The 21,771-nt window shown below is 37.6% G+C and overlaps 2 protein-coding genes and 1 pseudogene across 6 annotated transcripts in view; all 3 read left to right on the top strand.

The window, feature by feature from the left end:
• The window catches only part of FRAS1 (Fraser extracellular matrix complex subunit 1), a 409,779-nt gene that overhangs the window by 143,527 nt on the left and 244,481 nt on the right, over positions 1-21,771 (top strand). For all 5 annotated transcript variants that reach the window (XM_039845532.1, XM_039845530.1, XM_039845531.1 and 2 more), the window contains 2 exons: positions 10,723-10,830; positions 19,251-19,343. In XM_039845532.1, the coding sequence (XP_039701466.1) occupies positions 10,723-10,830; positions 19,251-19,343 (201 nt within the window). The remainder of the gene's footprint in view (positions 1-10,722; positions 10,831-19,250; positions 19,344-21,771) is intronic.
• LOC120588253 (60S ribosomal protein L32-like) lies at positions 13,061-18,692 on the top strand. The gene has a single exon (XM_039845536.1). The coding sequence runs from the start codon at positions 18,225-18,227 to the stop codon at positions 18,621-18,623; it is 399 nt and encodes a 132-aa protein (XP_039701470.1). The 5' UTR covers positions 13,061-18,224; the 3' UTR covers positions 18,624-18,692.
• On the top strand, positions 20,146-20,264 carry LOC120588709 (uncharacterized; annotated as a pseudogene).

Genomic DNA, 21,771 nt, shown 5'->3' on the forward strand with positions numbered 1-21,771 from the left:
TTTTTTTTGGTGTAGAGAAGTTAGCTGTCAGGTTCAGTGTTCTTTGATGATAGTTCCTCACTTCTCTATGGCTTTTCAGATTTTCCTTTATTGAAACAACCCAAGTTTCCATTGACGGATGAGTGGATAAAGAAAAAAATTTACAAACACCCAATGAAATATTATTAAGCCTTAAAAAAGAAGAAAATGGTGTCATTTGTGACAACATGGATAAACCTGGAGGTCATTATGCTAAGTGAAATAAGGCGAAGACAAATTCTGCATGGTGTCACTTACATGTGGAATCTAAAAAAAAAAATGTCAAACTCATAGATACAGCAGAGAATTGGTTGCCAGGGGCTGGGAGGTGGGGAGAAGAAGGGAGATGCCAGGGGCAAAAAAGATGTTTCTCTTTGCTATTGGTTTTTAGTAGTCATACTCTGATGTGCTCATGTGTTTATATTTATTCTGTTTGCTATTCATAGCACTTGTTAAATCTATGGCTTGATGTTTTCCTTTCATTCTGGAAAGTTCTTAGCTATTATTTGTTCAAACATTTGTTTCTGCCCATTTTCTGTCATCTCTTTCTCAGAACTCAATTGCTCATATGTTAAATCTTATAACATGTTTCATATATCTTCTATGCTTTTTTTCTATATTTTCTGTATTTTTTTGTTCTTTGTTCTTCAGCTTGGATATTTTCTATCGACCTAACTTCTTGTTTACTATTATTCTTTTGAGCTATATCCAGTATGTAGTTCAATAAAATTACTGTTTATATTAATTTGTTTGTATATTTCTGTTCTAGAATTTCAAATTAATTGTTTGTAGATACTTCCTATCCGATGGACTATTTATAGTTATTTTTAAATCTCTAATATATGTTTTTATTGTCTTCTGTCATCATCATAAAGTTCCAAATAAAATAAAGTATAATTTTTCTTTGAGTTTCAGAGTAGTTAAGTTTCTAGATAATTTAGTGCTTATTATGACTACTCAATAAATCCTTTGTGTTTATATGTAAAACAGAGTTAGGATATATAATTGGTAATTATAAACAGACTTCCCACTGACATAAATGTTTGATGAGACGTTCAAAAGTCATGTGGAAGTAGGAAATTTTTCTTTATGCAAGACTGTCTTGCCTATTACATGACATCTAGAATTTATGATCTCTGTTCATTAAATGTTAGTGGACAAATCCCAATGTTCAGTCTTCAAAACAAATTTTCAGATGCCTCTTGGGGTGGCGTAGCCCCTATATGAAAGCATGCTTTACATCAAATAGTGAGGCAGAGTCAACAGTAATGAAATCTGTTGACTTGGCCTCGGCTAGACCTAAAAAGAGGCGTAGTAGGATGTGAGTGTCAGAACAACTTCCAACCATTTACTGAATGGCCACTTTAACTAGATCAACTGCTAAAAGGTTGGCTAGAGGAAAAAGTTAGGGACTGAGAACATGAAACAGAATTTCAAATGCTAGGACACAGCTTTGGCATGCTGAAACACAATAGCATCAGGCAGATGAGGCTGGCATTTATTCAGAAAAAGAGAGGCCCTTTTAGAGCAAAGGTCTTGACTGAGGCATAAATCTAGGCAAGATCTCAAACAGTGCATACTGAAAATTGATACCGCAACTGTGTGGCAAATTTTATAGGTCAGCATAGAGAGTAAAGTGCTGTTGTCTGTGTATCTGACTTTTAGCAATCATATCGCAAAATAGCTTGCAATTATTGAAGTTTGAGAATATCCATTCATCCATCCATCCATCCATCCATCCATCCATCCATCCATCCATCCATCCAGTAACTCAGTCAAAAACATTATAAGTACCTGTTACATTTCAGTCACTATGGGAATACAAAGCCACCTATATCTATAGAAATTGTTCTCACTCTTGGAAAAAGAGAAAGACAAGTAAGCAAGTAATTAATGAATTAGTTACAACGAATGATAATGATAATGATAAATAATTTTAATATGAGATAATGGTATAGCTATAATTTTATCTGCAAACATTTTGAATGTTTAATTTTTTCCCTCCATTTGCCTTAAGAATATGAAATGGAGTATTTGAGAGCTGAATTGTTGGAGGGAAAAAGTTAATTACTATCTTAAGCTCTATTAGAGTCTCCCTAGTATCTGGATTGCTTAAAGTGGAAATATGAGGCAGACTTTAATCATAATAGAACTTTTTCTGAGGTTAACCTCTTTAGGAATTTATGAAGGTTATTTTGTCATTGGGGTATTCTTAGCTGGGCTTTCACTATAACAGGATTGTGTTAAAACAAATATAAAACTGAATGTAAAAAATAGAAGGGTCACAGAGCTAAGCCTGCATTTTCATTGCTTCAGAATTTGGAATGTGAAGCACATTCACTGGGTACTTAATTTTATTCTATATTTTGAAGAGTTTTTTTTCCTCCACTGCTCTAGTAGTATAGCTTCTATAGCCTTCTGTAGTGGAATATTTTGTAAACATTTAAGCCGTAGGAAAGTTAACTTCCCCTTATCTCAGAAGCTGGAGGGATTTTCTAAAGCTCTAAATGCTACCACTATTCTTCTGTCACAGAAAATAGCAATAGCATGACCAACAGGTTAAGATTGTGGAAAGTGAGCAGACTCATGGCTAACATTTATTGGGTGTTTCTTATGGGCCACCACTATGCTAAGTACATTAGTTTATTTTATCCTTACTGTCACACTGTCGAGTCCTATCTTATCCTTAGTTTATATGTTAGGAAATGGGGGCTCAGAAAAGCTAAGGGATTTATCAAAGTTTCAAAGTTAGGATTGAATCAAATTGATATTTCAACCCAAGTTTATCTATTCTACCATATTGGCATGGCTACTTGAGTTAGTGTGCTTTATAACCTGTGTTCATAGATCAAGGCTATGGGTACAGAAGTGGCTATGGTGGGGAAAACAACACTTTAGAATCAAATGGACACTGGTTCCAGTATAGGTGCCATCACTTACAAGTTTGGGGAACATTACCTAACCTCTCTGAAACTTGTATTCCTCATCTGTAAAATGGAGATAACGATCATATCTATCTTAAAATATTTTAGGAAGAAATATAAAAGATGTGAATTTGCCAGAGAATTGGGAACCCAGAAGGTGCCTTCTTTCTCCTTTTTCTTTTCTGTGCAAAATGGAACCTGGAGGAATAAATTTGGCTTATGGGAGAAGGAAGCAGGGGAGCTTTGGGAATGCGAGGCAGGGGAATATTGACTTAGTCAAGGAGGCAGAGAAGACCTCCCTGAGGAAGTGATATTTCAACTGAGACTTTCAGCATGTGTGGGAGTTAGATTAAGAGAGGTGGAAGTGTGCTGTTGAAGGCACAGGGAACATGTTAGGCAAGTTAAGTCACTTCACAGTCCCTTCCTCTGTCTCAGTGTGCCTCGCCTTGTTGGCGTATTAAAGTGAGAAAGTAGAAGTAAGAATGATTTGAAATGGTAAGATTGCTGCTATACAATATAAGGCATTCATTGTTGTTGATATTATGATAACAATATAGGATAGAAGGAAAAGGATGAGTTTGAATCCCAGATCTATCCAACGCTAGATGTGTTCTGGACAATTCACTCAGCCTTTTCAACCCTATTCCCTCATTTACAAAATAAGAGTAGTGATGCCTTGTTCATAGGATGCTGGGAGGAGCAGTGAGATACTGTGTTTAGAGGCCCTGAAGAAATACTGGCGCCAGGCGGTAGCTTGTTCCCTTTCCTTTCCCTGCCTCCACCCATGGTGCTGCCCTATTATAAGAAGACATATACAAGAACATGTTAACTTGACATGCTGTTCAGGGTCTCTTGTCAGCTAACTGAACAAAGACATTTTCAGTTATATACAGCAGCTATCTTTTCATCTGTGATTCATGTTGCTTCTGTATCCAAATGATATTCTTATGGCCGATGCTTTCAGGTTTATCATTTTAAGACAGCAGGAGAAGATCAGGTACAAGCTAATCACTCCAGGATGCCCAAGTGGGAAATTACTTAGGTCCTTGGTGTTGTAAGCAAGAAACTCTGTAAGGGGATGTTATATGAAGCAAGCCTTTGAAATTGGTTTCAAACAGGAAGTAGTTTGCCATTCTTGCTTTTATTTGCCAATGATTTTTATTTGCTTTTCCTGAAAGGAGAGAATTTAATATAAACACAAGGACTCATATTTGCTTAACAATAAGTGCTCTTTGATATTTTATTTGGGGCCAGATGAGGAGGTTTATATGAACTTTAAAATGAGACAAAATGAAAAAGGTATTGTTTATCTAAGCTGTCTGAGGAAGGACACTTGGAGGGAAAATTGAACTCTAAAATAACCTTATGAAAGTTATTGATTCGTTTCTTTATGGTTCCTTGCCAAACAAGAACCATTATTTCTGTGCCCGAACTGGAGCTGGGTCAAAGAACACTTTTTATAGGTTATCTTTCCTGAATACCAGACTTGTCAGGAAAATGAACCTCCAGAAATAAAGACATGAGGCCCATTGAATGTTGTGGCCCTTCATTGCTTTGAAGGACAAGTAGGGGCCACAGTTAATTTTTAAAAATATTACTGAGTGCAAGAAGGTTTGGAGATAACTTAGGAAGTTTAGATAAATGGCTCACTAGTATGTACTTAGTAGGTAGTTTTAATTAATTCCACTCCCCCCATTTCAGTTCATCTCCAAAGCTCAGATTCTACCTATGGTTGGCAAGAAAAAAGGCACAACATTTTTTTGTTTTTTCTACCTTATACTTTAAAAGATCACATATGTGTCATCTACTATATGCGAGAACTGTTTAGGCATTAGGGACACAGCAATGAACAAAAGAAACAAAATTCCTACTCTCCTATGGCTTTCATTCTAGTGAGAAAGAGAGAGACTATCATTAAGCAACTGTATAATATAATGTTAAGTGGTGAGTGCTAGGAAGAAAACAGAGTAAAGGAATAAATTGATGGCAAGATGCTGTCTGAGGAGGTGGTATTCGAACAGCCACTTGGATAAAGTGAAAGAATAAGCCATGTTGATACTTGGGGAAGAGAACTCCAAGCACAGGGGATGGCATGTTCTAAGGCTCTGAACTGGAAACATACTTGGTAGCTCCAGGAGCAGCAACAAAACCAGTGTAGCTAGAGCTGAGTAAAAAAGCTTTGGGAGAGAGGATAGAAAATGAGGTCAGAAAGAGAAATAAGTAGATATTGGAATTTTTTAAGCAGGAGAGAATCATGACTGCATTTTAATTCCTACCTTGGAGCCTGGCTTGCTCTAAGTACCAAGCTGTGCTCCCCAGAAGGTGCTTGGAGAGACCCTTAGCACCCACCTCCTCCACGATGGTTCCAACAGCTCTCATTTGTCAGCCCAAACTTGTACCCTCACCACACAGTCTCTATCTGGGTCCTTCCATTTGACTCAAGGAAGTTTTGCGTCTCCTAAGGGCCAACATAAAAACAGAAGATTCAGTAATTCCTGATGACAGAAGATCCATCAGCAGTAGGAAAAGAAACTCAAAAAAGGGAGAGCATTGTGCCATCTTTCAGGATATGTGTATACAGGAAGCTGAGGCTCAAAGCTGCCCACAGCCAACCTCCCTCCCTCCCGCCCCACCCAGGGAAGACAGGGATCTTGGTTCACCTCTTCCTACCTGGGAGGTTCTCATCAACTCTATATCCCAGCACTGAGTTACCTAGAAATGGCTTTGAGAACCTGAGATTTTTTTGAAAATATTTTATATAAAGAAATAAGTTTTATTGAATAAATGGGGAAGTGCATATACCCATTGTTACTGGTCAGGCTTTTCTAGAAAATTTTAATGTGCTAAAAAATTATTACATATTTTTGTTACTGAAAAAAAAAAAAACCCAGAAAATATGGATAAGGATAAAGGAAAAACAAAAAAAAAAATTACTGAGAATCCACACCTAGGAATGACTACCCTTCACTTACTGGTTTATGTAATTTCATAGTTTGCTTCTATGAACATAATATATTCTTATTACAGAAAGGCATATTCTACATACTATTTTGTAACTTGAAAGCACTGCTTTGGGGAAGTTTTATTCCTTTCTCATTTTTGATCTAAGAAACTAAGGGAATTTAAAATGAAATGAATTAATCAATAATTAAAGTAAGGTTATTATACTATTCAGAGGAAGGAAAATTTATGTTTGTTGACCGTTGATTTACTGCTCTTATAAAATACTATAAATAATTTCCTCCAGAAATTTGATTACTGATAAGGGGTATATTCATTGTTTATTTTTAGCACTAATCAAATGTTCAATAAATACTTCACTGAGTAAAATTTTTTTCTTGAAGCATCTTGCTATTACTTTAAAATATTTGGGGATAGAGGCGCTATTTTATTTTCATGAACATTTTATTCACATATTATTAAAAATATAAAAAACCATTTAAACAGATCATATTTTGATCACTTTTTAGGTTTGCCAAAATCTAATCCTTAATATTCTAGAGAAAAATGATTTTAAGACTATTTCTTTTGCAGAGTGTGTACGATTGGAAGAGAGGATTACAATAGTAACAGGGAAAATTTGTAAAACTTACTTTACAATGTTATTTCTTTGGACTTTATGACTTTATCCAAAATTTTAGCTATTAAAGAACTCTAGTATCCCTACCTTCATAAAGCAATTTTATAGAACCATAGAAATTGATTTGTAAAGTTTTAGACTTGCAAAATATATGGCCATCTAGGCATGCGTTGGTAAAGGGCTTCTATGAGGACATTATTATAAAGACTTATTTTTTTTTGGCAAGTCTGATGACTAGATGAAGAAAATTTTTCTTCAAACATAGTTTGATTCCAGTGAAGTAATAACTTTCAACATTATGGAGATTTTGTAGCAATATCACTTAAACATTGTTTTTTCAAGATCTTTCGGGATATCTTAATTCATATGAATAAATATTTTCTTGAGGGTAAGCAAATACTCAGAGTTGTTCGTTAATGAATTCCACCAACATCAGGAACTGTGCTAGGTGATGAGGATACATAAAGAGGAATAAAACGAAGTCTCCTTCCTTGAAGAGTCACAGTCTTGGTGGGAAGTCACATATGTTACAAATTCAAGAAGGCTTCCCGGGCCCAGATAAATTTAACTTTGAATTATCATAAAGAAAATTATGGTTCTATGAATGAAAATGATGAGTTATTCTGTGTTTTTAGAAGATCCTGCTTAGAGTTCAGTAAGCCAAGTCCAGAGATTGAGAGCTACTAAAAAGTATCGTGGCCTGTTACTTAGTCTAGGGTCACTGAGGAAATCATTAAAGTGTAGAGGAGAACTTGACATCTGGTGTGAGAATTCTACATCTGGAGAGACTAAAGATGATTGATGCCTTCGAGCCATACCGGCCTGAAGGGAGGATGCAGAGCTGATGTGGCCATCTGATGTCTGAGTGAAAGGTAGCCGTGGATTCATGGTTATGTCAGCTTAGTGAGACAGAGGTTTTTCCAGTTACCTAAGTAGTCTTGAAATGCAATCTGTGGATTCATGCCTTCCTTCTGCTGTAAAGTCCTGGATCTTTTCAGTGTGAAGTTCCTAATGCAGTAATGACTTCACTCTGTTTTACCTGTGTAGGCTGGAGTAGGAAGATGGGAAAGTCAAGGTATTTATGGGGCTGTTTTCACTCTGAGAAAAGGAAATGTTTTGAATATATTTGCTAAATGCCAGTGACATCGTAGAAAGCATTTGGATTAAAAATAAATTACATTTAATGGAGCTTTAGTAAGATCCAAGCACTGTTCAAATCTCTTTACACACATCATCTCATTTCATCCTTTCATAAACTCTGTGTTTTAAGTACTTTATCATTCCTACTTCATAGTTGAGGAACCTGGGACACAGACACCTTAACTTGATAAAGGACTCACCATTAATCAATGGTGACAAGGATTCAAGCCCAGAAAGCCTGGCTCCAGAGCCTAAGTTCTTAGATCTCATAGAGCTTTGTGAACTTGGGCAAATCGCTCAATCTCTTGAATCCTGTTTCCTCAGCTGTAAAATGGGAAAAGTCATAATAAGGATAGTGTCAGCTTTGTAGGGTTGTCGTGCATATAAGTGCTTTACATAGCATCGATGTGTACTTATGTCCCTTTGTGTTAGGCCGAGCCCTCTAGGATGATGGCAGAGGTTGGGAAAGCAAAGCAGGCCACCGTCCTCCAGTACCACAAATGCCTCCTTCCATCTGTGCTTCTTGCTCCAAGAGTCAGGCACAAGACAGCATAAGATAATGATCAATAAATGGTAACTACTGACTTTGTGAAGTTGTTATTTTTATTTAATCTGTATCTTGAAATTTATATTGCTTTTTTTTTTTGAAATCAGTAGGAAACATATATCATATTGTGCTGGGAATGAAATTTGCTTTTTCTCACCTACTTGTCATTGCTCTTTGGGTTAAGAGTACATTGTAGTTGGCACACTATTGCCAGTTTCAGAGGAATGCACTATAATAATAAAGATAAAGAAATTCAGAGGTATTCCAAGTCAGGTTCTACTTATTGGCTTTGACTCAGGTTTTTTGTCAATTGGCTACAGGGAATGTAATCTCACCTCAGATATACTTTTTATTTCTTAAATGACTTTGGGTTTGAAGCATATTTCCCAAGAAGTTACACATTTAACATTTCTCAACCCAAAAGGATGACTTCATTTTTGCTTGAGAATGTCATGCGCATCCATGTAAATCTGTACCAGTGTTGGTATGTCAGACATGGTCCTCCAGAGAAACAGGACCGGTACGAGACATATGTGTATCTTTAAATAAAGAGAGATTTAAAGATTTGGTTCATGCAATCATAGGGACTGGCAGTTTCTAAAGGGCAGGCTGGCAAGCTGGAAATTCAGGCAAGAGTTGAAATCACAGTCTTGAGACTGAAATTTTGAAATTTTTAGGGCAGACTGGTATCTTGGAAACTCAAGCAGAATTTCTGTGTTACAGTTTTGAAGCCGAATTCCCTTCTCTCCAGAAAACTTAAGTTTTTGCTATAAAAGCCTTCAACTCATTGCATGAGGCTCATCTATGTTATCCACTGATTGTAGGCATAAATCATATTTACAAAATATCTTCACAGCAACATCTAGGTTGGTGTTTGACCAAAGAGATGGGCACCACAACCTAGCCAAGCTAACATAACATTTACCATCACATTTAGTTTCAGCCTTTCAGTGTGAAAGAGTCTGTTGCTAGAGTCCACTAGTTTCCCAATTTATCCAGTTCAAGCCAAATGCTAATGTTCTGGTGACTTTATTAAGGGTTTAAACACTTCTCTTACTCCACCCCAAAGTATTTTAGTAGCACTTCAATTGGTTGACTGGAAAAAAAGGATGAGAATGTTTAGAAAGAAGGAAAATGTCTTCACTGAGCAACTTATGAACTGTGAACACTAGTTTGTGAAGGACCTATGGTGTACCAGCCAAGGACAGTGCCTGCTTTGAGGGGCTTGCAGTCTGGTCCAGCAAGCTAGCAGGAAAGCAGGAAACAATGGAGTCACAGAGAAGCGGTGAAGAGCCACACCCGAGTTGGAGTGTGTGGTGTGCAGGGTTATGGGCTAGTAAATGATTCATTCTTGAGGTTGAGGCTTGATATGAGATTTGCCAAGGCCGGGGAAGAGGCAAGTGCCAGACTGTGGCATTTGCCCATTACCCCATCAGATGTAAAGATGAGCCATGTCATAGTTTTAATCCAGAAAATAACATGGACAACTTTTAAAAGAAGTTTAGTGTTTAAAACCCCTCCAACAATGTGGCTGTTTTCAACTCACATAACATAGGAATTAGGGTTAGGAAATCTCTGGGAAAACGTATTTACAGCCTATGGTATCTTTAGTGCTTCAATTGGAAGTCATCAGAACAGCTGTTCAAAGGACAGAAACTGGTCTCTGTGGGATTTGAGTGATAGTTTGGCTCAAAGATACTTCACAGTGGGCACAACTGAAATATGGATTCGTCATGTTGGAAGGTGGGAAATAGAAAGGAAATTTCTAAGACATTTTTGCACTGAGCCCAGTTTCACTTCTGTTTATGACTATTATTTTCCTTTCCAATTTGTTGAACTAACATAGTACCAAAAATTTATGTTTATTTAATACTCTCCTGTTCATAATCCCAAATAATTTGTGAGATCCTTATGGACGATGCATGTACTTATGCTTTATTTGTACCCTCAATATGCCTTGTGTACAGCTGGACACATAATAGCCACTCAATGCGTTGCTTGATCTTCTTTAAAAATATTAAATTACATACTCAAGTCCTTCTTGTTTCTGCTTAACACTAGAGTATGTAGTAGCAAAGAACTGGAAAGTGCAGATGGTTATCTACTGTCCAGTGCTGCTTTTAGGAGGCTGGTTAGCGCTCATCCAAATGTCATTTTCCTTCAAACAGGCACTGATAATTTCTGCTGGTTAATAGCAAAGAGAAACTTCAAGTCAGGGAGCAGCAGCTTGTCCTCTTGACATTCCAGGTCAATCGATGGTTTTTACTCTGGGTATCGACAGCTCTTTGCGCCATGCCCTTGTCTTTGGCTACGTGGGTTGACTGTGGTGAAATGGATTAAACTGTTTTTATTGCCTCTCGAGGTTTAATCAGTGCCCAGCAAGCACTGTGTGTGCTTGTGATTTTTCTTTTTCCTTTTAATTGTTCAGTCTGTGGGGCTCTTGAGTTTGCTGCTTTTGTGTGCTCATACCTTGACTGATCAGTTTTTAACTCAGAGTTTATGCTTCTTTGCAGGATGCCACAATTTGGAAGCCTGACTCATGCCAGAATTGCCGTTGCCATGGTGATATTGTTATCTGCAAACCTGCTGTTTGCAGAAACCCTCACTGTGCTTTTGAGAAGGTATGGTATCCTAATTGTATCCTAAGTGCATTGGTAAAGTCTATGAACTGTAGGGTTTTTGCATTTTTCCAGCCATCTGGTTTTGACATTTATCCCAAACTAATTGGAAGCTTTATGAAATATAGGAGAGAATTTTTAGATATCATATCTAAGAATGTCTTAATTTCTGTTTATTGAGCAATTAGTTCTTTGGACCAGGCACTCAGTTAAAGGTTTTAAAAATGTTGTCCCATTTAATATTATGTGAGGTATATATCTTTATCCCCACTTTACAGATGAGGAAAGTGAAGCATAGATATTTTAAACAACATAACCATGATTATGCAATTAATAAACAAACTGCTGCCCAGAGATTTTTCCTAGGTCTTACAGTTGCCAAAGCTACTGATACTAACCACAGTATTTATAAGCCATTGAATAGATCAAAAGTGAAGATCAGCTTCTTGAAGATGATTTTCTAAAAACATTATTTCTTCTGATTGTATTATTGTGCTGCCTCTGGGTTCCCTGGGAATGTAAGAGAGGCTTTGACTCAAGAAATCTTCTGATATTTTACCAAGTATATGAGGGATATGTTATTCTGTCCCTTTTCAAATAAATTTCTCAATTTATTCTAACTATACATCTATTTCGTTAGAATATTCTTTATCAGATGATGACTCTTTTTAAAGTGAGTCTATTAATAAAAAAAAAAGCTTAAGCTTCAAATCTGAACATTTGAAACTCCTTAGAGAAGACCAATTATTTTTTTCCCCCCAAAATAGCATTCTGTCAATTTCACAAGCACAGTTTACATTTTAGTTTTCTTCCTCCACCCATAATAATTAATCTTGAGATTTTATATCAGCTACTGCTAATAAATTTCTGTTTGTTTCTAACATTGGAGTGAAGGTTCTGTATATCTTTACGGTATTACTCATTTTCTACATGGTTATGTTTGTGAGAAGCTGATTGTAAATCAAATGCTAGTAAATTTGATAATATTTTGTTGTGTATTATGAGGCTTTCTATTTTATGGAGTAAACACTCCTAAAAGATCACTATTTAGCTTGCTGAGTTGTTTAAGTCAGAATCTGAGCTGGGATTGTGATATCAAGGAAGAAGCCCTGAACCAAATGTTATGACATACACGGTATTACTGTAACTAAATATGTTCTACACCAGGAGGCAGCTGGCAGAATCTAGCCTGCTGCTTGTTTTTGTATGACCTGTGAACAAAAAATGGTTTTGCATTTTGAAATAGTTGGAAAAAATCAACAGAAAACAATATTTCATGATGTGAAAATTATATGAAATCAAGTTTCAGTGTTCATAAAGTTTTATTGAAATAGGCAGACTCATTTGTTTATGTATTGCCTGTGGCTGCATTACAGTGACATAGGTGTGTAGTTGTGATGCAGAACATTTGCGGCTAAAATATTTACTGTCTGGTCCTTTACAGAAAAAGGTTCTGACCCTTGTTCTATACCAAATTAGATTTTGTCTCTTCCCAATTTGTTCCCCTTCTAATTTTTCTCATCTCAGTAAATGGCAACTTTCTTCTTCCAGTTTCTCAGGCCAGAAAACTTAGCTCTTTAACTCTCTACTTTTTCCTACATCGCACATCCAGTGTATTGACAACCTACCCACCATGCACAGCTCTTCATAAAACAAAGCATTCCAAACGCAGCTTCTCTGCTCTTACTCTGGTTTCAGCTGTTATTATCTTTTGCTTCATTTTCACACTAACCTTTTAATTTGTTTCATTGTTTGCATATTTGCCTTTTTCACTATAATCTTGATATAGCAGCCAGGGCGATCCCATTAAAACTGAATTCAGAGCATGCTGCTTCTCTTCTTAAACCCTTTCATGGGTTCCAATAATTTATCTTCTCACTTACAGTATCTCTTCACAGTGCCCTTTAAGGTGATATGGTACCCCTCTAATTAACCAACTGTTCTCTCCCTGATTCACTCTGCTTCACCACGCCTGCTTGCTGTTCGTTGATATGCCAGACATTCTTCTTTTTTCTGCCACAGGAACTTTCTCTATATATGATATACTATATATCCCTTCTATATCTGTATCAATATGATATAGTATGTGTGACAACAACCCTTCGTATATGCCCACACACACTCTCTCACACACACATGTATATATATATATATATATATATAGAGAGAGAGACAGGAACAGAGAGAGAGGGGAACAGAGAGAGAGAGAGAGAGAGAGAAAGAACACGAGAGAGAGAGAGCGCTTGATCTTACCTCCTTTAAGTTTTGCCTCAATGTCTTTCTATTTAAAATTGGAAACCTCCACCCCCTACCATACATTTCCTATTCTTCTTCCATGCTTTATTTTTCTTCTTGGCACTAACTACTATCTAACATACTCTATATTTTACTGATATTTCTTGTTTACCATCTCTTTTGTTCACTGTATATTCTCAGCACCTGTGATAGCACCTGACATATGGTTGGTACTCAATAAATATTTTTTGACTGACTGAATGGATGAGATGAGGCTACAGAGTTGGTAAGTTCAAGGTTATGGAGAGCCTTGTATATTGTACTATGAAGTTTGGAATTTTATTTTTAAGATGATAATATATGATGAAGATTTCAGGTGTATATGTAAAATGACCAGCTCTTTTTTTTAGAAAGATCTCTCTGTTTTTAAAAAGATAATGTAATATAATATTAGAAATGAAGGGACTAGTTCAGAGGCTGTGAAATTAATCCAGATGAGAGGTTGAGTACCTGAATCAGGGCATTGGTAGTATAGGTATCAAGAGGAAAGAGCAGGCTCAAAAAATATTTAGGGAATAAATCAGTAGGACTCAATAAAGTTATGAGAGTGAGAGAAAGGAAAAGGAGAGGTGCCTTTCATATTTATGGCTTGATTACTAGTTGGTTAATTGAACATCAATTGATATTGGGATGTAGGAGAATGAAAAAAATAATCCCATCTGAGAGTAAATGATGATTTTAGTTTGAGGCACACTGAGTTTGAAGTGTCCATGGAAAAGCCAGGTGGATATTTCAAAAAGTCATCTGGATATATAAATCTAAAACTCAGAGGATAAGACAAGTTTGGAGATGTAATGTGGGTATCATTAGCATATAGACAGTAGTGCAAACCTTTAGAATTAAAGAGATCATTCAAAAAGATTGTGTAAACAAAAGAGTAAAGACCAAGAATGGAATTTAGGGAACACGATCATTTAAGAGGAGGTGAACACTAGCTAAAGAACCTAGGAAGATTAAGAAGATATGGTCAAGAGGTAAGAGGTAAGACATGGTTAGAAAAGAGATCAGTTTTCATAGCCAGGAGAGTAGAGAGTTTCCAGGAGGAGTTTATAGCAACAGTTTTCATCACAAGTGAGGGAGTAAGTGGGAGAAGAATTTAATATGGTCCATTGGATTTGACAACATGTAGGCCACTAGGGACCACACTGAAGTTGGTGTCAGTGGAATAGCAGGAGTGGAAGCTGTATTGCAGAGGTCTGAGGAGTGGATGAAAAATGGGGAAGGCCAAGTAAAGGCTGCTCTTTCAGGGAGCTTCATAGAATGGAAGGAAAGAAATGGGACATTAGGTGGATACCAGTACATCTGTGAAGTTTCTTTGAACCTCCCATCTCCAACCATTGAACCTCATAAGTATGATATGGCACATTGTGTTTACCTTCTTACAGCCTTTGATCAGGATGCAAATGCCTGTTTATTTGTCTGCTTCGTCCTCCAGACTCTTAGCAATTTGAGAACAGGAACCTGTCTTCTTCACTATTGCAGCCCATCAAACAGCACAATGTGTGATATACAGAGGATGCTCAGTCAATACTTGTAGATTGACCAAACAAGAGAAGGGAGAGAGTTTTGTTTTATTTTTGATGTTAGCACGAGGGAGGCATGATCATCTTAGGAAAGAAAGGGGAATGACTTAGAAGAGAGAGAGAAGTTGAAAATATGGGGGGTAGGATAGGAAGGAAAGACAGAGAGACAGAATAAATGAATTAGAAGGAGTGGTTTTGGAGTAGAACAGAGTGTGTGGGATCTAGAACATGGGGCGGGGAGGACAATCTCATTCTCTAAAAGTGGAAAGAAAGAGCCATGGATGCATCCAGATATAGTTAAATTTGTGGGTAAGAAGAGGGACAGGATACTGAAGTAGTTCATACTTAATAAGCTTACTTTGTGAAGACTTTGAGTTTTGGTTGGGAGCTGGAGGAAAGTAGTGAATGTTAAGAGCTGTCACTGAGGGGAGAAGGGGGCCGACCAAAGTTAAGGTAAAGCATTTGCAGGTTGTGTTAAGGGCCCATGGTAGCAGGAGACCATCTACCTGTGGGGCTACCAAACTGCGTGATGGAATGATATTCTCAGCAATGCTACCAGCCAGGTATAAAAGAGAATAAGGCAAATTGTGGACTAGATCCAGGATTGGAATTCTGCCATATTAATGGAGAAAAAGAATAGAGGTGCAGGAAGCGTTGGGCTAGCATGAGGCTAACATGAATAGGAAAATGAGGGCACCTGGGGATTGAAAGACTGCATGAAAAAGAAGTGCTCAAGGATCTCTCTGAAGGATGTCAGGTGAGTGGGAATGAGAGTGAGAGAGAGCTAAAGGCTAGGAGGTTCAGATAGAGTGGGAAGCTCCTCGTGTTGAATAATTTTGACTCTGGACAGATCCTAAAGTTGACTATGACCACGTGGGAGCTCAAGTAGAATAGAGGTAAAGATTAAATTGAGATCGTCAAGAATATACAAGGATAAAACGTTAGACTGGTCACTTCCGTGGACCTTGAAGTTATCCGGAATTATGTCTAGACGTAGGGTAGAACAGAAACTGAGACTCAAGTGCCAAGTCTTTAGTGAGTTAAGTATGAAAGAGTGATCAGCAAATTGTTAAATGATAGTAATAAAGAAGAACGATATAATTGGAGAGCATGAACTCTAAGGAGAGTCCTTATCTGTAAGGAGAAGGTTGAACTAGATGACTCAACCATAGCAAACTTTCAACTCCAAGATTACACGAGTATATTCACAAAGCATTTGAGTTCTTTATTTTAAGTAATGAAATAGATCAGAGAATGATAGAACTATAATAAGTCTTTAGAATTCATATAGTCTGACTTCCTTATTCTGTAGACACAGAAACAGACTTTTAGTGGTTTAGTCACTTGCTCAAAGATACATAGCTAGTTCAGTGGCACAGCCATAACGAGAACCTTAGTCCCCAGGTCTAAATGATCCAATGTCATTTCTACTCCACTGTGTTGCTTTAAAGTTTTCCTTTGTGTTTCTCAGCAACATGTGTCATTATTCAAATTTGCTGTGGTAGATACTTACATTAGTTCCTGGCATAAGTTAGTGAATCACCATTGTACCCTAAACTAAATGTCTTACTACTATTATATCATTAATAACTCGGGTTGCTATCTGTTTTTGACATGTTTAAAAGCACTTTTACAATTTAAGTTTTGCTCATGGATTGACTATAAATAACCTAGTGTCAATATTCTAATAGATATTTGAATCTATCTATCTATCTATCTATCTATCTATCTATCTATCTATCATCTATCTATCTATCTATCATGTATTACTCTAGCTATCATTTATTTATTCTATAACCATATATAACAGATTCTATATCCATATAGAATAGCTAGCTAGATAATTAGCTAGGGACAGAGAAAGAGACAGAGACAGAGAGAGATCGAGAAACATTTAGAACTTTGACTATTTAACTAAGTCCTGTCAGAACCAATCCTCTCTTAAGGATTTCTGGAGAATATATATGTATAGAGGACAATACCATGCAAAGGAACACTATTATTACATGGGGTGTGATTTTGACTGCAAATCTCAATGCAATTAATAATGGTATTTGTCTATCGAGTTGTGAGAATTAAGTAATAGATATATAAATATGTGTGTAGGGTTATTATAAGTACTCAATAAGAATTAGCTACAATTATTAATGATCATCATAATTATTGTTAATTGGTTCTACATTCTAGGCAAGTAAGCTTGCTCAGCTCCCCTCGTGATCTTCATTGGTATCTCTTGCCATGCAGCCACTTCCCAATGCTCCCCAGTGCAAAGTCTGGATGGTCAGTAGGCTTATGTGTTTTGCTTAGCCTACATCTCACAAGGCTATGGTTAGGTAGCAAAAACTCCCCATCTCTCCTCTGAGTACCACATGCAAAAATTTTCACTCTCCTTTTAGCCCCAAATCACCTCTTTCATGTTCAACCAGAGGTTGAATAGATAGATTCAAGATGGGGACTGCCTCCATTGCCATTCATTAATGAAGATTATTATATTTATGAAATGAGTTTCGAGGGCCAAATCTGAAAATCAATTTTTATGTAAAACAAATAAACCTCATTGGGGAGCATAATATATTCCTTCAAATCTTCCATCCTACCTGCTTTTCTCTCTTGCTCTCTGCTTTTGTGTCAGAATATAAATACTTAGATTATCTCATTTTCTAACAGTATGAAATTCTTAATGCAGATTAGGCTAATGCAGTTCCTACATTTGACTTAGTGAAAATCAGACAAATGTGGTTTTCTTTTGGGGTTCAGAGAGCACTTTTCTGAAATTCATTAACAGTGCATGGTATGTACAGTTTTATAAAATCCCATATCATATGTTTATCTTTCATCAAGCAAAGAGGAAGAAGTTGGCTATCACTGTTACTAGTGTATTTATCTGTTTAATGGATTAATGGTTATAAAATCTTAGTCCCATTTCTCACCCACTCTTGTGGATGTAGTTATGTAAAATTAGAATTCTCTCATAGGTACATGTTTTTTTAACAGAAGCAGCCCCAAACAACAAGGAAACATTAATACACATACACGCACACATGCTTTTTTTTTTCTTTTTTCATTTTACCAGCTGAATTCTTTGTAGACTTATTCTGTGATCAAGTTATGATTTCCTGGCTGATTCAGGATCTACCATTTTTGATCAAAATCACTCATTGCCTGTTCTGCTACCTCTCTAGACTTGAGGAAACTCTAAGATATATATAGTAGAAGAACAAGACGAAGCAGAGGATCTGCTTGGGGAATCACTGGCTCCAAAGACAAACTTAAGCTCTTTGCTTCATAATTTTAATAACCGTAGGTAAATGGATTTTTCACCATGGCAAATGGATAGATAGTGAATGTGACATCTTCTCAAATCCTGGGGTATCACGTGTAGCCCATTCCCTTGATAGCGTCACATCTTGATAGGAAATACAATTGCAATTAGAGAAGCCTTGAAAAACAATATAGATCTTCCTTGGAGCCCATGAATTCTACCCAGCTCCCCACAGTACATATGATACTTTAACAATACTGTTTCCTCTTTCCCTTGGTGCCGCCTATGGAGGTGGCAGGCATTTCCTATTCAGCATCATGGCTGCCCTCAGACCCCTTGCGAAGCCCAAGATCATCAAAAAGAGGACCAAGAAGTTTATCTGGCACCAGTCAGACCAATATGTCAAAATTAAGCATAACTGGCGGAAACTCAGAGGCATTGACAACAGAGCACTCAGAAGATTCAAGGGCCAGATCTTGATGCCCAACATCGGTTATGGAAGTAACAAAAAAACAAAGCACATGCTGCCCAGTGGCTTTCAGAAGTTCCTGGTCCACAATGTCAAGGAGCCTGAAGTGCTGCTGATGTGTAACAAATCTTGTGCTGAGATTGCTCACTATGTCTCATCAAAGAACCGCAAAGCCATTGTAGAAAGAGCAGCCCAAATGGCCATCATGGTCACCAATCCCAATTCCAATGCGCAGCAAAGAAAATGAATAGGCAGCTGTGAGCACATTGTATTTGTGTTAATAAAACCATAAAATTCGGAAACAGCAACAACAACTCTCCCCCACCCCCTGAAAAAAAAAACAAAACAATTCTGTTTCCTCTCCCAGCTTAGTCCTTCAGTCTCCTGCCCTGTGTGCCTTGCTACTCTGTGTCCCAGGTAAAAGTGAACATGAGAACGTCAACTCCTCCCTGCTGGCTGCATTGGGCCTCTAGAAGAGAGCTGGAAGAACTTCCAGCTCTGTGGTTATCCCCCATGCCAGTCCAAGTCTTCTCTTTTAGGGAGATACAGTTCTTCTCTCATCCTGGTTGCCTTTTTTATGTGACACTCAGAAGAAGTATTTCTAGTGAATAAAATTCTTCACTTCATTACATGTGAAAAGATAGTGACAATTTTCAAGGAAATTACTTTCACAAGGGGGTTCATTTTATCTGTGAGAGAAGCTCATCTTGACAGAGAGAATCCCTTTTGTTAGTTTATTCAGTTTATCCTGTCTGCTGTTGTCATCCATGGAAACTCATGAGATTTAGTGAATCTGAGATGACTTGGGGTGCAATGTACCACTGTGACTGTGTTTGTTCTGTTGTTTTACACTGAGCTGTTTTTAAATGTTCAGGGAGAAGTGCTTCAAATAGCTGCTAACCAGTGCTGCCCTGAGTGTGTGTCGACAACACCAGGATCTTGCCATCATGAAAAGAAAATCCACGCGGTAAGTGTTTTCTGACCCAGGGTTGATTCCGTGTCTGTAGATCATTGGCAAAGGAAAGCTGAATGCTAACCTTGTGTTGACAAGAGACCTTTTCTTTCTTTGTCCCTGCTGTGGAGGACCAGGAGCTCGTTTGACTTTCCATGGGCATTTGGGTTTCTTGAATAAAATGAAAACTGTCCTATTTATTCTACAGGCCCTACGTAAATATTTGTAGATTGAATTTTTGCCTGTATAAAGAGTAGTATGAGATTGTTGAAGTTGAAGAAGTTATGATGCTTAATAATAAAAGCGCCACCTTGTCTTTGTATATCACACACATTTTTTTCATTTGATAGTTACAAACAGCCCTGAGTGGGTGAGTAGAGCAGATATTATTACTCCTGTGTTAAAGATGAAGAAGTTGAATTGCAAAGAGCTTGCCTTATGTCATATTACTGATAAGTGGTATAACCTGGCTTAGAATTCTGGTCTTCTTACTCCTAATTCAGGCTCTTTCCCTTAGGGTAGCATTTCTAAACTTCAGCTGTCCTATGTTGTGGGAGCTGTCCTATGCATTGTAGGAAACTTAGCAGTATCCCGGGCCTCTACCCACTAGATGCTAATACTGTACTTTCTTGGTTCTGACAACCAGAAATGTCTGCAGCCATGGCCAAATTTCCCCCAGGGGTAAAATGCTCACCTACCCCTGTTTGAAACCATAGTACTAGAAATAGATCCTAAACTTCTCTGATTGTACTTTCTTGTTCCAGATCCTTTAGGATTAATTTAGAAATATAAAATACTGATTAAAAAGTACCGTTGCATCTATGGCCATGCCGCCGTGAACACGTCTGATCTCATCTGATCTCGGAAGCTAAGCAGGGTTGGACCTGGTTAGTACTTGGATGGGAGACCACCTAGGAAGACCGGGTGCTGTAGGCATAAAAAAAAAAAAAGTACCGTTGCAATGTTTATAACAGAAATTATGAAAATGGAATGGATGGATACAGTTCATTTTCACTCATACCTAAATGTTACCCGGAGGCAGTAGGTGAAGTAGGTGTAGTAGAAAGAGGCTCTTTGCTTTAATCCTCCTCTCCCACCCGACACAAAACATTCCCCAAGTTAGTGTCTCTACCCATTCAGGACAGAGCATAGGTTGGATATATCCACTCTTGGCTGCTATTCAATGTGTGTACCTAAAACTCAGTGTATGCAGTGTGCTTTCCCCACGGGACAGGATCACCTCACTTGAGCCACTGTCTCCTAATTACCTGAGGAAGTCACTGTTTCCCTTCTGCACATTGTGTTGCTGAAAGGCACCCCAGGAGGATCTGTGCTGGGAGTGTCTTCATACCACATATCACCCTGTGCTGCTTGATTCGGTCTGTGTTAAGCAAGGTAATATGAGCTTTATGTGCCACAGAAAAGGATCCCCAGTGAAATGGAAAGTGCCGCAGGGCAGATTGCCGATGGAAATAATGCCCGTTCTTCAAGATTGTGTGTGATTCAAGGTCAAAAACACCAAAATGAATCGTTCAAGTGAAGGAATAAACACATAGGTTCAAAATAAGGTCAGGATCTGGGGGAAATTAGACATCTGAAAAAAGAGGTGGTACCAGGGACATGGGAAATCAGAGTTCAGTAAATCTTTGTATGGACCACTCTTAATGACACGTATTATTTTCTCTATCATGTTTTATTTGTGCACGTATTTGTGTATCTTATCTTGATTTACGAGGCCTGAGAACATTGACAATATTTTCTGTATCTTTAGAGTCATCTCCCTTGCTTCCCACCTAATCCGGCATTTAGCACCAAACTTTTCCCAGAGTTGGTGTTCAAAAAACATTGATGACTAGAGGACTCAAATAATGAGTAAATTTCTTCTCCATCTTATCTGTCCTTATCTCAAGAAGGGCATGTTGGTCATTGACCAAGTAAGTGCCTGTGTGGCTAAGCAGCTCTAGGCCCACAGATCTGCTGATGGGTTAGTTAGAAACCCACTGGCCTACTTTTGTGGGAAAGTTCAGAAAGCCTTCCTTCTGCCTGCCTCCCTTGTGGTTCACCCCTTCTGCTGTATTACAGCATCGTGTTCCCATATGCAACTTGCAAAATGTACTCCCTCAGAAAATGTTATAATTATAATTCTGGTAGTTGGTATAACTGAGTAAAAGGCTGAATTTAAGGAACTGTAGCTTGAAGGAAAAAAATCTCTTGTGGTCTATGTCTTCAAATAGAGATAGGAGATTAATTTTTTTAAAGTCAAGACAAAATGTTCTAATTTTAGTCTTAATAAGGTTAAAATGATCACGTTTCTTATCTTCCTGTCTTTCCTTCCTCTCTTTCATTTCCCCTAGGTTCTTGCCTAGTCCTTCCTAATAGTATTTATTTTCTTGAGTGAGTTAAATGCTTCTCTGGGTTTGCTCTGAGGCTCACCTTGTCACTT

Source organism: Pteropus medius, unplaced genomic scaffold (genome assembly GCF_902729225.1).
Source record: "Pteropus medius unplaced genomic scaffold, Ma_sr-lr_union100, whole genome shotgun sequence".
NCBI classification, from domain to species: domain Eukaryota; kingdom Metazoa; phylum Chordata; class Mammalia; order Chiroptera; family Pteropodidae; genus Pteropus; species Pteropus medius.

Bases quoted from the DNA above. Each gene is read 5' to 3' on its own strand.
- LOC120588253 (XM_039845536.1), top strand. From the start codon at position 18,225: ATGGCTGCCCTCAGACCCCTTGCGAAGCCCAAGATCATCAAAAAGAGG.